General features: G+C 52.7%; 7 protein-coding genes across 7 annotated transcripts; 3 read left to right on the forward strand and 4 right to left on the reverse strand.

Moving 5' to 3' along the window:
* Window positions 1-1,005: 1,005 nt before the first annotated feature.
* B0T23DRAFT_381594 (P-loop containing nucleoside triphosphate hydrolase protein) lies at window positions 1,006-4,215 on the reverse strand (the record flags this gene model as incomplete). Its single annotated transcript, XM_062837272.1, has 2 exons — window positions 3,493-4,215; window positions 1,006-3,429 (listed from the first exon to the last, which is right to left on the reverse strand). Coding segments are annotated over exons 1-2 (2,558 nt in total), but the record flags the coding sequence as incomplete, so codon positions are not given.
* Window positions 4,216-4,429: 214 nt separating this feature from the next.
* B0T23DRAFT_454167 (uncharacterized protein) lies at window positions 4,430-6,026 on the forward strand (the record flags this gene model as incomplete). Its single annotated transcript, XM_062841204.1, has 3 exons — window positions 4,430-4,434; window positions 4,531-5,275; window positions 5,349-6,026. 3 exons carry the CDS (start codon window positions 4,430-4,432, stop codon window positions 5,868-5,870), a joined length of 1,272 nt encoding a protein of 423 aa, XP_062691542.1. The 3' UTR covers window positions 5,871-6,026.
* B0T23DRAFT_396539 (uncharacterized protein) lies at window positions 5,955-6,617 on the reverse strand (the record flags this gene model as incomplete). Its single annotated transcript, XM_062838255.1, has 1 exon — window positions 5,955-6,617. The coding sequence occupies one exon, from the start codon at window positions 6,615-6,617 to the stop codon at window positions 5,955-5,957; it is 663 nt and encodes a 220-aa protein (XP_062691543.1).
* A 775-nt stretch (window positions 6,618-7,392) lies between these two features.
* Window positions 7,393-8,778, forward strand: B0T23DRAFT_159787 (uncharacterized protein). Its single transcript, XM_062832705.1, has one exon. The coding sequence runs from the start codon at window positions 7,717-7,719 to the stop codon at window positions 8,512-8,514; it is 798 nt and encodes a 265-aa protein (XP_062691544.1). The 5' UTR covers window positions 7,393-7,716; the 3' UTR covers window positions 8,515-8,778.
* B0T23DRAFT_159788 (uncharacterized protein) lies at window positions 8,779-9,466 on the forward strand. Its single transcript, XM_062832706.1, has one exon. The coding sequence runs from the start codon at window positions 9,043-9,045 to the stop codon at window positions 9,418-9,420; it is 378 nt and encodes a 125-aa protein (XP_062691545.1). The 5' UTR covers window positions 8,779-9,042; the 3' UTR covers window positions 9,421-9,466.
* An 879-nt stretch (window positions 9,467-10,345) lies between these two features.
* Window positions 10,346-11,463, reverse strand: B0T23DRAFT_159845 (uncharacterized protein). The gene is made up of 3 exons (XM_062832707.1): window positions 10,942-11,463; window positions 10,713-10,865; window positions 10,346-10,650 (listed from the first exon to the last, which is right to left on the reverse strand). The coding sequence occupies exons 1-3, from the start codon at window positions 11,283-11,285 to the stop codon at window positions 10,566-10,568; spliced, it is 582 nt and encodes a 193-aa protein (XP_062691546.1). The 5' UTR covers window positions 11,286-11,463; the 3' UTR covers window positions 10,346-10,565.
* Window positions 11,464-13,622: 2,159 nt separating this feature from the next.
* On the reverse strand, window positions 13,623-14,459 carry B0T23DRAFT_381602 (uncharacterized protein). The gene has a single exon (XM_062837273.1). The coding sequence runs from the start codon at window positions 14,364-14,366 to the stop codon at window positions 13,731-13,733; it is 636 nt and encodes a 211-aa protein (XP_062691547.1). The 5' UTR covers window positions 14,367-14,459; the 3' UTR covers window positions 13,623-13,730.
* Between the last annotated feature and the right edge of the window lie 53 nt (window positions 14,460-14,512).

Consider the following 14,512-nt stretch of genomic DNA (forward strand, 5'->3'; position numbering starts at 1 on the left):
CATCACTTTATCAATGTTGACCCATCCATAATCATAGGAAGCTTCGGTGTTGGGGGAGATAGATAATGCTGAAATACCAACACCGAGACCTTGTCGAAAGAGGAAAAGCATTGCTGAGTTAATACCAAAATAGCCGAGGCGGTGGAATTACATGTATAGTATAGTCTGGATGATGCCGGGTGAGATGATGCCTGAAGCCCAGATGAGCCTTCTCTGCTCGTCCAAACTTTGTCGCATGTCCGTGGATGATGTTATCTTCGGTGCCGCTGGAGGCTTCAATACCGCTGTTGTCCGTCTCACAGCTGTCGTGGACCCGTACTGTTCACTGTTGACATGCCGTCCCATGTGTTGATTTCTGTTTGTCAAACGCTTGAACATGACGGAACTAACCAGGTGAGCCACACTGCATCCAGCTCACCATGAAACGATGGAAGCCGTAGTTTGCTACTCTTACCTTACATTACCTTACCTTACCTTTTTACAAACCCGTCAATGAGTGTGCAGGGAGAAAGTAAGGAGCATGGGGCAGTTCAGTCGCATCCAAGTCCGTCTTACGTGCACCAGAGCTTCTAATTAGGGTCTGCAATTTTACTTGGCTTCTGTTGCGAGTGGTTCTGTGATATATCTTTCTTCGGCCAACCCGTTTTCTATTAAAAGAGAAAAAGGAAGAAAGGGAAAAAAAAAAAAGAAGAAGAAGGGCTTCCAGGAGTGTGGATGTTGCGGTAGCGAGAGATCTGAATCGTTCTAAGCTCCTTGAAGTAGGCGTCCCGTCGACGAGGATTGTGATAGCTGTACCGGGTCCGTTGGACTTTTGACGGCTGGTTGTCCGCGGTTGCAACCTTCGATTGTCGACCCGTTTCGAGTTTTTTCTACTTCCGGGATCTCATCCATGGAGACGTCGACCAAGAAAGTCTTTGTCCGTGCTTTGCGATATACATAGTAACGAACGTAGGTCCAGAAATGGTAGTCGTTATACGGCCTTAGATATGTTAGCAAGAACATAAGTAAACAAGTCCAACGAACGCTCATATTTGTTCTACTCTCAAAACGCAGAGGTCAGGTTTGAAGCAAGATCGTGACGGTAATAACAAAGTAAGTGGTCATTAACCTACTTCTATTCCCAAAAGGCATCACTGTCTATATCTTGAAGCTCATCCACTTGATATCCACCCATATACCCATATTACTATATATACCTCCTTGTCTACAGCTCTAGTTATCTCTCTCTACCTAACATTATACCGAGCAATCAACCCGGCCATCTTCTCCACGAACCATCCCTTAGGATCAGGACTCGTGTCCGCGCTCTCCGCAATCGTCAGGATCGTCCTGACACCCACACCCACGCTATCCGACCCGGTATACTCGCGTAGGGTATTCAACACCTCACTGACAGCCGCCTGGTCGCCACCAAACGCTCCCACCTCGTTCAACACCGCGCCCAACTCCTGGAGGTTGTTCACAGCGGGAACGGCAATCTGGTAGTCAAACGACTCAGTGACGTCCAACTGCTCCATGACGGTGCGCTGCGAAGTCGTGGCGAGAATCAAGAGACGGTGGCCCTTGGGCGGAGGAGTAACCAAAAGGGTGACGAGGGCCTGGAGGATGGTGTTGGACAGGCGCGGGCCGACGGGGTTCCATTCGATAATGCGCTCGATGTTGTCAATAATGAGGAGGGAGAGCGGGGACTTGTAGGCGTCGGTGAAGATCTTGTGCATGTAATCCTTCTTGGCCACCTCGTCGCGGAAGCCAACCATGTCGGTGGGCGTGATGAACTTGATGAAGGGGAAGTCGGACTTCATGGCAATGTGGGCGGCCAAAGCCGTCTTTCCAGAGGCCGAAGGACCGTGAAGGAGGACGGTCATGTGCTTGAGGCGCTCGAGCTTGCGCACGTTATTGACGTAGAGCAGACCGTCCTCCAGAATCGACGTGATGCTCTTGGAATAGTGGATGACGCCGTAAGCGAGGTGCTTCTCGAGCTCGGACTCGTCGGCGCCGAAGGCGGGCTTGACTTCTTCGAGGGCATTGAGGAAATCTTGGCGGTTAACCTTCATGTTGGCCACGTCCTCTGAGACACCAGCCATGGTGCCGACTTTAATATGTCGGGAGAAGGCGTACGAGGTGGCGGACTTGACAAGACCGCTCAGCTCGGCACCGGAAAAGTTCTTGGTAAGAGTGGCAAGCTCAGCGAGGTCAACGTCGTCAGCCATGACCTTGTTCTCCTTCATCTTGGAGGTGTGGATCTTGAGAATCTGGCCACGGCCATGCTCGTCGGGAAGCGAGATCTCAATTTGAACCTCGAGACGACCAGGACGAAGCAAGGCGTCATCGATCATGTCCTTACGGTTGGTCATTCCGATCAGGAGGATGTTGTTGAGTTGGTCGACACCGTCGAGCTTGGAGAGCAGCTGGTTGACAACACTGTCACCGACACCAGTGCCACCGCCAGCACCCGAACCTCTCTGCTTGCACACAGCATCCAACTCGTCGAAGATGATAATGTGCAAGCCGGACTCGTCTCCCTTCTCTTTGTACTCCTTCTCGGCATCGGCGAAGAGCTTACGGATATTCTCTTCAGACTGACCAACGTACTTGTTCAACACTTCGGGACCGTTGATGACCTTGGGTTCCCTGGCGTTGAGCATCTTGCCGATCTGTCTGGCAATCAGGGTCTTGCCGGTACCGGGAGGACCATAGAGCAGCATACCCTTGACGTGCATAATGCCAAGTTTCTCGATGAGCCCAGGAGGGAAGATACGAGAGGCAAAGGCACGACGGAAGATGGTGGAGAACTCGGTATCCAGACCACCAATGCCCATATTCTCGAACTTGAAGTCTGGGGCGATGATGGCGTTGGCCGCTGGGCGCTTGTTGGAGCCCTTGAGCTTGATGGGTGACCTGGCATCCTTGTAGAAGCCAATGCTGGCCTGGTTGGTGAGAATACCGCGTGCTCCAGGGTCACTGCGTGTGGGAGCCTCGCCCGATCCCAGCATGGTCAGATCAACCAGAGTGACCGTCTTGACCATGACAGCCAAAGGAATGTTCTTGACATCAAGAAGGAACCTTTGACCCGGAGCAAAGACCTGATTCTGGAAGGTGTTGAGGAACACCTTGGCCAGCTCATCCTGGTCATAGGGGGTATCGACGATTCGGTTGGTTGACGCAAATCCGATCTCGACATCCATGGAGCCAATGTAGGCGTCGCCTCCACGGGCAAAGGGATCGTAGACCTCTCCCATCAACTCGTCCATCATGCCAACTCCGCACCATGTTCGCTGGGGGTCTGACAAGCTGATGTGACCCGGACGGAAGCCGGGGGTGGGGCGTGCCGTCACCACGTAGTCTCCTCGTAGCTGTCTTCCTGTCAAGCGGATGTATAGATCGGTGCCGTCGCGGTTCGGGGGGAAATCGTCGGGCGATACGGCGCAACTGGAGTACGAGGTTAGCAACCTGGATTGGACAAACTGACCGTGGGTAGCGCAGGGAACTCACATGTTGCCAAAGATGTAGAGACTCTGCAGCGTCTTGTCATCCACCTTTGCGAGCCGAAGGGGGACACCGCGACCGGCTGACTGAGAAGGGTATCCGCCAGGAGCGGGCTGTCCGCCGTAACCACCGCCACCGCCGCCGCCATAGCTCTTCTCGGATGGCGCACCTCCATATCCTCCAGCGCCGCTACCAGAGTATTGGGGTTGAGAGGGAGCGCGACCACCTGGGCTACCGTAGTTGGTCGGTGTTGCGCCGCCGCCGTATCCGCCTCCGGCTGCTTGTTGGACGGGACGACCGGGGAGACCAGCTCCTCCTTGTGGGGTTTGGGGCTTCTTGCCGAAGAGGTTGCCTCGAATATCCATGGTGAGTGTTTTGTTGTGTGGATTATAAGTTACGAGTATCGAGGAGTAGGTGGATGGGTAGGTGGCTGTGAATCGGGAGAACCAGTCGCCCTTGGTGGTGTTTATCTATGTGTCGCGGGAGCGTGGAGTGGGCGCACTGGATTCGCGCGCAAGTACGTAGACACGTCGTGGATGTTGGTTCGGTTGATTGTAATTTGACGATATGGCCGGGTATGATGACCACAGAAGATGCCTGTCCTTGGAGGCTGAGCTTCGGTGTTTTGTTGAGTTGAGAGGGGGATGGAGGTCTGTTGTGTCAAAGGAACGCTATTACTACGTTGGGTGGTTTCAGCTGTGTCCCTGACGCTGTACAGGAAATGGTGTCAACAGCGGTTGTACTATAGAGAATGTTGTCAGATTACCTGTACAAAGGCGCCAGCTTTCAATTAGTGGTGTATCCCCAGACTTGGTCCCCTGGCGCCCAGCCTGGACTCGCCCCTGACCAACGGGACCAACGTACGTCAAAGAGCGGGGCACGTGTTGGCTGCAAGATAAGATAAGAACACTTGCTCCAAGTCGGGTACTTCCTGGTTCTCCCAATGTTGTCCAACTACACCATCACTTGAAGAGAGACGATTTCATCATTTGTCCCAATATCAATATGCCTCTGTGAGTAAAAGACTTACTCCTATTCTTCAAGCAACAATTACCAACAGCACAAAAGTCACCTTCTCGGAAAGAAATCATGGAACGTCTACAACGCCGACAACGTCGCCCGCGTCCGCCGTGACGAGGCCGAGGCCCGTGCTCGCGAGGAAGCTGAGGAGCAACGCATGCAACAGGTCGACGCCGAACGTCGTCTAGCCATTCTGCGCGGTGAAGTTCCGCCGCCATTTGAGGAGCAACCGCCAGCATCAGAATCCAGCCATGATCATGGGCGCCGTCATCGTGAACGTGATCCTCTAATAGAAGGACGCAAACGCAAGCGAGCAGGCGAAGATGACACCGATTTTGAAATGAGGGTAGCGCGGGAACGGGCCACGGCAGGGCAAAATGCGGCGAGGGAGCTGTCTGGCCCAGTGAAGTCGACTTCCATCACTACTACTACTGCATCGCTGGTCGATAGCAGGGGTCATATCACGTTGTTTTCTGAAGAGGAGCTGAGGCTTGCAGAGAAGGATGAGAAAACCGAGACAGAAGCAGCGAAGAAAAAGCGTGGGGAAGCGGAGCAGCATCAGGTACGCTTTACCAGTGCGGCTGGCAGGGATGCGGAAGGCTTGTTAGCCAGAAATGGCCCCTGGTATGCGACACCGGATGGCGACGTTGCTGCGTTGGTGCCATCCAAGAACGTGTTTGGCAAGGAGGATCCCGGACGGAAGGCTCGTGAGGTGGAAAGACTGAGTGCAAGCGATCCTCTGGCGATGATGAAGAGGGGTGCCAAGATGGTACGTGATCTCAACAAGGAACGGGAACGGGAGAGTGGGGAAAGGGAAAGGGAGCTAAAGGAATTGCGAAAAGAAGAGCGACGACGAGAAAAGAGGAGGCGAACAGAACACCGCAGGGAAAGACACGATAATAGGGCGTCTGGTGATGAATCTGACCGTGGCAAGCGGTCTCGGTCGGAGAGGCGGGAACGGGACCATGATCGAAACCGATCGCGAGACAAAGACCGGTACCGCGACCGTCACCATCACCATGTCCATGACAGGGATCATGAACGGGGTCGTCACCATGAGGAAAGGGAGAGGAATCGCGACCGAGAACGAAGTCGGGGGCGTGAAAGAGATGAGGAAAGGAGGAGAGATCACTCTCGTGACAGGCACCATAGACGGTCTAGCAAGGACCGAGACGATCGCGAGTATCGCAAGCACAAAGACCGTGATGCTCATGATGGTAAGCATGACCATCACCAGCATCACCGCTCGGAGAGGTCAGATTACGGGCACAAGCCAAGATGTCCAAGACACGGTCAGGCATAGCATCCTCGATTTTTGCATTACGCAATGTTCACAGTACATAAAAACCTTAGCGTCAACATAAAATAGCCAACAAGATACCCATCCAAATGTAATACCATCCAAAAACTCCTAATCTGACTCCAATTCCCCCGAACCTGTATTCCACTCACCTCTCCTTCCAAGGCAAACTAATCTTCACCTCCCTCATATCCCTCTCCACCATCTCCTTCAACCCCCTCGTCCCCTCTCCGCCCTCCTCCAACACCTCCCCCAATACCCCCAACACCTCCTCCACCAACTCCTTAGTCCCCCCCTCTGGCCGATCACTATAAATATCCACCCCTTCCTTGGTGAAAAGCGTCGACGCAAACCACGTAACCGCCCACCTCTCCTCGACCTCCCCGGTCTCCTCATTCTTGCGTTCCCCCCAACCCAGCACCTCCCAATGACTGCTCACAAAAAACAACCACCCGCTCCCGCGCCAGTCCCAGCTCGTCATGTCCTCTTTGATGTTGTCCCAGTTACCCGTGTCGACTCCCGCGACGGTTTTGACGCCTCCTGAACCGGAGAGGGATTCGTATTCGACCAGGTCGTCGATACGGGGACGGCCATCTTTGGTCGGGGTAAGGGGGCGGTACGTGATGCGGACGTTACGGGCCGAACGCCACATGGAGAGGGTCGAGTGGGTTACGGACCAGGTGCGGTGGAGGAAGTCGAGGGGTGGGAAGGGGATGGTTTGTGGGGGTGGGGAGGAGTGGGTGTATTTGTAGGGGAGGCGGAGGGTGATGGTGCCTCCTGGTGAGGAGTTGGTGGGCGGTGTGGTGGCCATGGCTGGTTTGATTATGCGATAATTGATGGGTGAGATGGTGAGTTGACAAGTGTGGTTGAGGGCTAGTATGATGAGCAGAGTTGATGACGAGATGGGCTGGTCCTATCCTATATATGTGCGAGTCTTGGGATGAAAGTGACGTCCAATGGTTGATGATCAGCTGAAACAGTGTGAAATGTAGGCTACTGCCGATTGGTTTGCTGGAAACACAGGGGTTCAAGTTTGCTCGAGTCCCCTCCCTGACTTCCTGGTCTGGATAACTCAATTCAAGGCACAAACGGCTGGGCTTATCAAATCGAGAAAAGTGAGTGGAGATCACATGGGCATTTCGGCTTAAGATTGAAATTCAGAGAACTTCCAGCTCGATAATTCGTTGGGGTCCAGCTTTGATCGTGAAAGCCACAACAGCAGTGCTCGAGGGTCAGCGGCGTTTTCTCGCATGTTTTCAAGCTTCTTGCCCTCCTGTCATATCTCACCCACAGGTATTCTCTAACTCCATTGTCAAGTGCGGTTCAACCAAGGTGGTATCATACCGTACGACTCGATCACAATCCAAGTCAAGTCCAAAAGAAGATCAAAAGTTGAAAAGTGACAAAACACTAATCGGGAGGGTGACATTCCGAGACAAGGGTTCCATTTCTCCCCAAATCCACTGTGCGGCTGTTCCTGTGTTCTGTTTTAGCGGAGAACGAGTGGGGCCCCACAAGGCTAGGTGATTCAACGACATCTCTCGACTCCACTTCCTTCCCCGGTGTTTCTTGGCGCGTCGTTGATCCTTTTTCGAAACTTCACATCGACGACTTGTTCCCCTCATTCACATCGATACATACCTGAACGGCAAACCAAGGGCGGCAAAGGAACTAACGACTTGATATCCTACAACTTGTTACACACAACTTGGTATTCGAATTACCCAAACCGTATATACACACAGCTTCCACTTCAACCACTTCTCCAAAACTGCGTCCTGCGACTGACTCAATCCTCAATCCTCAACCTCACCCAAACTATCATCAACTCCTCAACCTCAACCCACTCACCCATCCGCTCCGTCCCTTACCACTGAACAACCCACCTCACCCAACCTCCACCCACCAAAATGACCCAACCACCCATTGATGGCAACACCACCACCACCACCACCAACACCAACGAAAATGACATCTTCACCGACGCAGAAGCCGAAGCAGCCGCCATGGCCGCAGCAATGGGTTTCTCCTCCTTCGGGCACCAAGCTACCGCCGACGAAGAAGAAGAAGGACCCGCTGACCCCCACGGAGGCCAACGTCCCTCCAAGAAACGGCGCTACAACTCCCGCATCGACGACGCCTACGTCGGCCCCACACCACAGGGCACAGGGGCGAATGACGTTCCTGTTCAACGACAGAGGGTTCTTAATAATAATGCGCCGAGAGATGGGGATATGAACGAGATCAACCTCGATGACGATACTGCAGCTGCAGCTGAAACATCAACGACTAGTCTTCCGGTTAATTCATCGCTATCTCTACCGCCTAAATCGCAAGTCCAAGTGTCAAATCAACAACACAACCAAAGAGGCAATCATGGTGTGCACAGCGGACGAGGAGGCGGTAGAGGCGGTAGAGGCGGCAGGGGTGGTCACGGAGGAGGAGGAGGAGGTGGTGGAGGAAGTGGAGGAGGAACACATGGTCGTGACCCGACGAAACCTTGGTACATTGATTACTACGACCCTTCGAGCAACGAGAACCCGTGGGAGCGGTTGGAGCAGCAGCGCGGTATGGAAGCCGTGGGGAAGTGGTTGCCTAGTCGCTCTGGAGGTGGCAGTGGTAGTGGTAGTCGAGGTGGGTTTGGGAGTCCTGGTTCTGGTCCTGGTTCCGGGCAGCAGGAGGGTCAGTCGGCTATGCAAGCGGTGTAGGAGGTGCAGGGCGTGGCTTAGATGAAGGCCATTCCTCACTTCGTTAATGCAAGTGGTTAGGATGATGATGGTTGCGAAGATGGTGGCGATGGCGGTGGCGGTGACAACAAGGCAGGCCGATATCAGTTGGTATCGAAGTGTGCAGGGGCAGAAAAGCTGGAGCGGAAGTTGAAGCTGGAGGTCAAGCCTGACACCGCGCGTTGACAGGCAATATGTGGCTTCGCTGCTGCTCGTGCTGCTACTACTGTCGGTAATGCTGGTTGCTATGGAAGCAATCGATGGTTTGATACCCTAGTTCTTTATTCAACAAGTCATGTTCTTATGTTTCCTTATCCACATCGGGCTTTCACCTTCTCAACACTTCCTTCCTGTGGGTGGCCTCTACTTTTCTTAGTGTCTCGTCCTTGCGGGATGTATGATGGATGTCATCCAGATCATGGATGACGGATTGATGGCGGATGGCATGTATATGTTTATGTATCAGTGTTGAGCCAAGCGATTACCCCTTCACTCACTTACGTAAAGGGTATGTGTTGGCCACATCACATGAGACTACCTCTATCCATCCATGGGTTTCCCTCACCGAGGCCATGTCTACTTCTTCTTATCTTGCGTTTTACACCATTGCTGTTCATTCAGGGAGAGAGAGATATCATGTCGTACGGGCCACTCGGCCAAGTGCTCTCCCTACCTGACTACGACGCTTTCTTACCATACAAACAGTCACGGTTCTCATCTCTACACCCACCTCAACAGGCAAAAGATCTTTTTAACTACCAAAGGCGACATATGAACAAGCCAACCATCTCCATCAACGCCCTAGCCAAGACTAACGACACTATATCCACAAGAAAGAAATCAAGCCACAAAATCCCCGAATCCTACCCTCCCCCCTCTCTGGTATAGGCAAACCCGGCTAGATACAGAAGAGCCATGAGCTATCCACCAACCACACACCAAACCACTTTCCTATCCAAGCAACAACAACAACATCTACTTTATTGCCGTCTAGCCTCAAGGGGCAATAGTTGCCCCACCGTCAGGGTTCGAAGGGGAAGTACCCAGTCACCCGGCACTTCTGTCCACACTGTCCGTCCGTACCTGGGAACTGAGTGTGTAGTCCGCTTCCCTGGTGTCGAACGGTCCCCAAATACAGACACGTGCCGGATCAAGCCAAGTAGCTGACAAGCAAGCCGCCCAGGACAACGGATCGAGGAGGGTGTCATGTCCGTACCTGGGTAGTGGGTGTGTGGAGCTCCTTGCAGGCCTCGGAGTTGTCTTCCAAGATTGCTGGACGAATAGGTAGAGCAACCATCACTGTCAGACCCGCTGCTACGCCCATCGTACTCATACACCCATCCCCACGCCGGCAGTAACCATCACGATCCTGCAGCCCTGTCAGGCTTGTGTGTTCCGCAACGGCTCGGATCTCTCCTCCCGCGGCCATGTGTTCTAACCCTGCGTGTCGTCACCTCCCCAAGGATCCGGGTTCCCACCCTCCCTTTCAGTAGAAACGAAGCCAAGAAAACGGAGGGGGGAGTACATTTGCCCGGTGCCTGGTACCTGGTCCCTGGATGCGGCGTCTAACCCAACCCATAGAATATTCAGCATCAAAAAAGCCACCAAGAAAATCCTAAACAACAGTCCAATCAAAGAAATTGGGCATTTTCCCGAAACGATGTGGTCCGTGGCAAGGGAAGAGCAGGGGGGGCGTGGAGTTTGAACGAGGAAAACGCCGCAAGCTGCACGTCTTGACGCATTCCAGCCCAACCTAACGACCACCCCCGTCAACCGTTAAACTTGACTCCGTTTTTTTGCTTTGTCTCCGCTGGGCGTATATCGCGGCTAAATTTGCCGCGCCTCATATTCTTTTTCCAACGTCATCTCTCCCGCAAGGCTGAGAAATGCAAAAGACCTCCGGGGCATTTCCCCGTTTTGAACAAAAAGTAAACATGACAAAGGGGTTATGTGCAAGTATACTCCTTACGTATCGAATCAAAAGAAAGAAAATGAAGAGAAATCGTGTTAAGATGCAGATGTAAAAAATCGGTTTAGAACGCATCCGGAGAAGGGTGGCGTGCCCGCGCCTTGCTGTACTCCTTGGGGTGCTGTTTCGCCGCCTTGGCCGAAAGAGCTCTGATTCGAAGCAGTCAGTTTGAGTTCGCTTTTCTTGTGGTTCTTGGGGAGTCAAAACTTACGTCACTTTCTTCTGTGTCCATTCGAGATCTTTCCGCACTGCCTGTGCATCTTCGAGCCCCTGAGCGAATCGGGCTCTTGTTCTCGCGAGACGTGCTTGCGCTTTAGCTTGAAGCTCGAGGACCTCGCGGTGCTTTGCGTTCAGACCGCCAGAACTATAAAAAAAAAAAGTGGATCCGATTAGCAAATAGTCCAGGAGAACACAGCTCTCCGTTTCGGAAACGAACTCACATCTTGGCCTGCTCGACCGTCAAGCGATCGAGAGGGATCGGCGAGAACGTGTCCGCAAACCGATCTTGCATGTACTCGTTAAGATCGATGCCGCTTGCAGATCCCGCGCTCTCGTAGTCTCCCTGGCTACTTCCAGCATAGGTAGAAGCGGGAACGGAATAGGTGGAATGACCCATGCCAGACCCGGAAGTCACTGACGGATCGGATTCCTCAGGAGGAGAGACGGAGTAGTTGCTGTCATTGCTGTTGTAGTAGGCAGGGTACGTGGGGTACTGCCCCTTTCCGGAGGGAATGGGGACCGCGCCAGTAGCCGCGTAATACTGAGTAGAGTAGTTTGACGACATGATTGTAACTGTGTAATGTATGACCTGAATGCAGAGGACGTCACTGTAATGGTGGATACCAAGAATAGAGTTATGACGGCTTGTGCGTTTGTGGAGTTCCCCAGGTTCGGAGGAGGACTTGTGGGTAGTGGGATGTGGAGTGATGCCACGGGCTAGACTGGGAAGAGTCAAGTAATGGGAAGCCCCAGTGTCAAGATACTTGTCAAAAATGTCTGAGAGTGTAAATAAGGTCTTCAAGAAAGTTTTGGGTCTGGATCTGAAGACTGAAGATGTGATGGAGAAGGAGAAAGAAAAACTCAACTACTCTGGTCATCAAACAACCCCCTTTTATACCTTTCTCAACCTCCCCCCCCCCTGTCAACAACTTCGAGCCATCATGATCTCGAGAGGATAAGAGTCGGTGACTCTATTCGTGGACAGGCCTTCCTTGACCCCGCTTGTAAACCGGCAGGAGACAGGATCAGGTTGGCAGGGACGGGGATGGTGGTGACGACGATGGACTAGTCTCGATAGTGCCTGGCCTGTCATCCACTCTTCCGTCGTGGCGATATGTCCAACGAGCATGAGGATGGCAAAGCGGATGGGGGGGTCCCTGAAGCTTTCGACCATGAAGGAAGGCTCGGATTCGCCTGCAGATGGATTTCGATTGCTCAGAGAAAGGCAATGCATATGCCGAGAGGCATCTATCACCGTTTGTATTGGTGGACCCAGAGTGATGAAAGGAATATCAAGTGAGGGTCCTGTCAGGTTTTGCCAGATTCACGCCGCATGTAAGTGAAAAAGGAAAGGGCAGCCCGGAAAGACATCCAGAGGGCGAACGAAGCACCAACGGGGAGGCCGGGCTGGAATAAACAGGGAACGAGAGGATCGATAACCAAGTCCAGAATGGAGCACAACGGCATGTGGAGGGGCGTGTGTGCAACAGGTTGTCGATAAATGGAAGCAGGCATCGGAGGCATAAGCCATTGTAGGTAATAAGCAAGGGGTGCTCTGGCCAGAAGTCAGGCAAGGATGGCTCGGGTATGAGGAATGCGTGAGTTGTTGACGGTGTATGGCAAACCGGTGGGTAATAGAGAGTGAGTGTCGGGTCTGATATTCCACCCAAAAAAAAAAAAATTATTTCTGTGAGTATGAGTAAATTGTGCATAGAGAGATGTATCAGACTTGCGTTGGCCAACTGGAGTCGATCTGCACCATGGTACGCAACACGGGTCGGGAAGCGGTACTAAGGCACCGGCTTTTCCTAAGCCGCTTCCGTGTACATGGTGCACTGTGTAGGTTGGGAGAGCTTCTCACTTGGAAAACTGGTGACGAACGAAACAAGCGCGCTCGTCCGTTAATGCTAGCCATATGGCAGAGATGTTGCTGGATCCGTCAGCGGTAGAACCGTTTTCGTTGGTAGGAGCAAATATTGAGTTCAAACGGAGGGTGCGAAAAGGTGTGTTAGGCAGTGATGCAGGGAATCGGGTGAGCAATGTGTTGTTCGAAATGCCTGCATCATAGATTTTTTCCCCCTCCCTTCCTCGAGATTCGGATTTCTCCCATTTTGTTCAAATAATGCCCTTGGCCTGACATCCGTGCCTTTTTAGCGTCTCTGGAGCGTTCTGTTTGGCTTATGGTTCCCTTAGCTTCATTCTTTTCTCCCCTATAAGAGAGCGGGAAAGTCACCAGTACCTTGCTGTAAGACTAAACTCAATTCCAAAATTGAGGTAATTCCATTGGGTGGAATGGAAGACGTCCCCAACCATCAGGCAGACTTGACCCTACAGCAATTGGTTGGAGACGTCCAACAGGGCATTACTCGCATTGTGCTGAACCTTGGGCAAGATAGCATAGATGACATAAGTTGGGTCCCGATGGAAATGTCCGAAACACATATACCCAAATGTTTGTCTGGTCAAAATGACAGAACAGCTTTGGGATATGGACCTCGCAGGAAAGTTCAGGTACAAATTGAGGATGTAGTCAACTTCAAGGCTTTTCTTGAGGGCATTGGGCTGCTTGAAGAACCTCACAGATTGTCTTCGAAGGACGCTCTATCGTTATATGGACTGTGGGAATGAAGCCTCTATGCGGGTCTCAGACGCTGTGGTGTTCAAGCTGTTTTGCCTTGCCTAGATGACATGCCGAGGAAGGCCACGGGAGCCTTCAGCCGTGACAGTTGACATGAGTATGATTCAGAAGGCCACGCAGTTTGACAAGAAGCGGTGCGTTCTAGGGCTCTATCCCTGGGGGATTCAGGCGAACTGCAGAGATCCAAGGGCGGGTGCATGTGCCGGTCTGTCCTGTGAGGCAACTCCGGCGAAGTGACATGTACGACAATGTTCATCCATGTAGGTCAAAGATAAACAGAAGAAGACATTGAGGCACTTGCCCCAAGGATCTCGTACGAATTTGGAACCCTGAGTGGAACTGACAGAACGTGACGGCCTGAATCCCCCTTACTTACTGAAGGAAACATCGATTGGCTTGCAAATGTAATATCCCACGTTCAAACATCCCAATACATTGGAAGCCCAGCGGAGGAAAGAGCCCAGTCGAGAAACAGGCGTCCAAGAGGTCCGAGATGTAGACGGAACCTGACTTCTGACACCTAGTTTCTTGAACCGTTTCCATCTTGCGTCCCCCAACCACAGGCAAATTCCCAGACATTAATTCTAGCCAGAGGGTACCTCGATAAGGTGGGGGAGGAGCATGACTTGCAAAGCATGCGAAGACGCAGCTAGTGCGGTTTTGCCGTCCACCAACAAGAAGCGAGAAGCCATATGATATGCTGTCGTCGGGCCACTCACTTGAAGCGCCATCAACCCGGACCCTGCTAGCATCTGAGAGAGGCAAAGCTAGGCCGGCCCAATTCACCTCGCATGGCTGATAGCTAGGATGCGAACTTGCGCCCCCGCGAAAACAACCCCCAATGGCGGCGCGAGGCATTGCGTCAGAAGTGCCGGTGAAAGTGAAGAGTCCAGCCCGGTGGTCAGCTAATCCTATGGGGGAGGAGTGGATGAAGCCTGACAACGGAGAGCTCGAACGTTCCAACGACGAACCGGTGGAAGAACAGGTACCTTGGCTGGTATGTGACATGGCCCGTGGATGTGGTGTCGGTCAGCAAACGGTGTACATACGTACATAGAATAAATCCCTTCGTGCCTGATGCAGGCTCGGGAGGGCAGCAAGGGGACAACGCATCAAGCCCTCCTGCACGTCCATGGCGTGGCACGGCGCAAAGA

The sequence above is a fragment of the Neurospora hispaniola genome (assembly GCF_033458365.1).
Source record: "Neurospora hispaniola strain FGSC 10403 chromosome Unknown B0T23scaffold_5, whole genome shotgun sequence".
NCBI lineage: Eukaryota > Fungi > Ascomycota > Sordariomycetes > Sordariales > Sordariaceae > Neurospora > Neurospora hispaniola.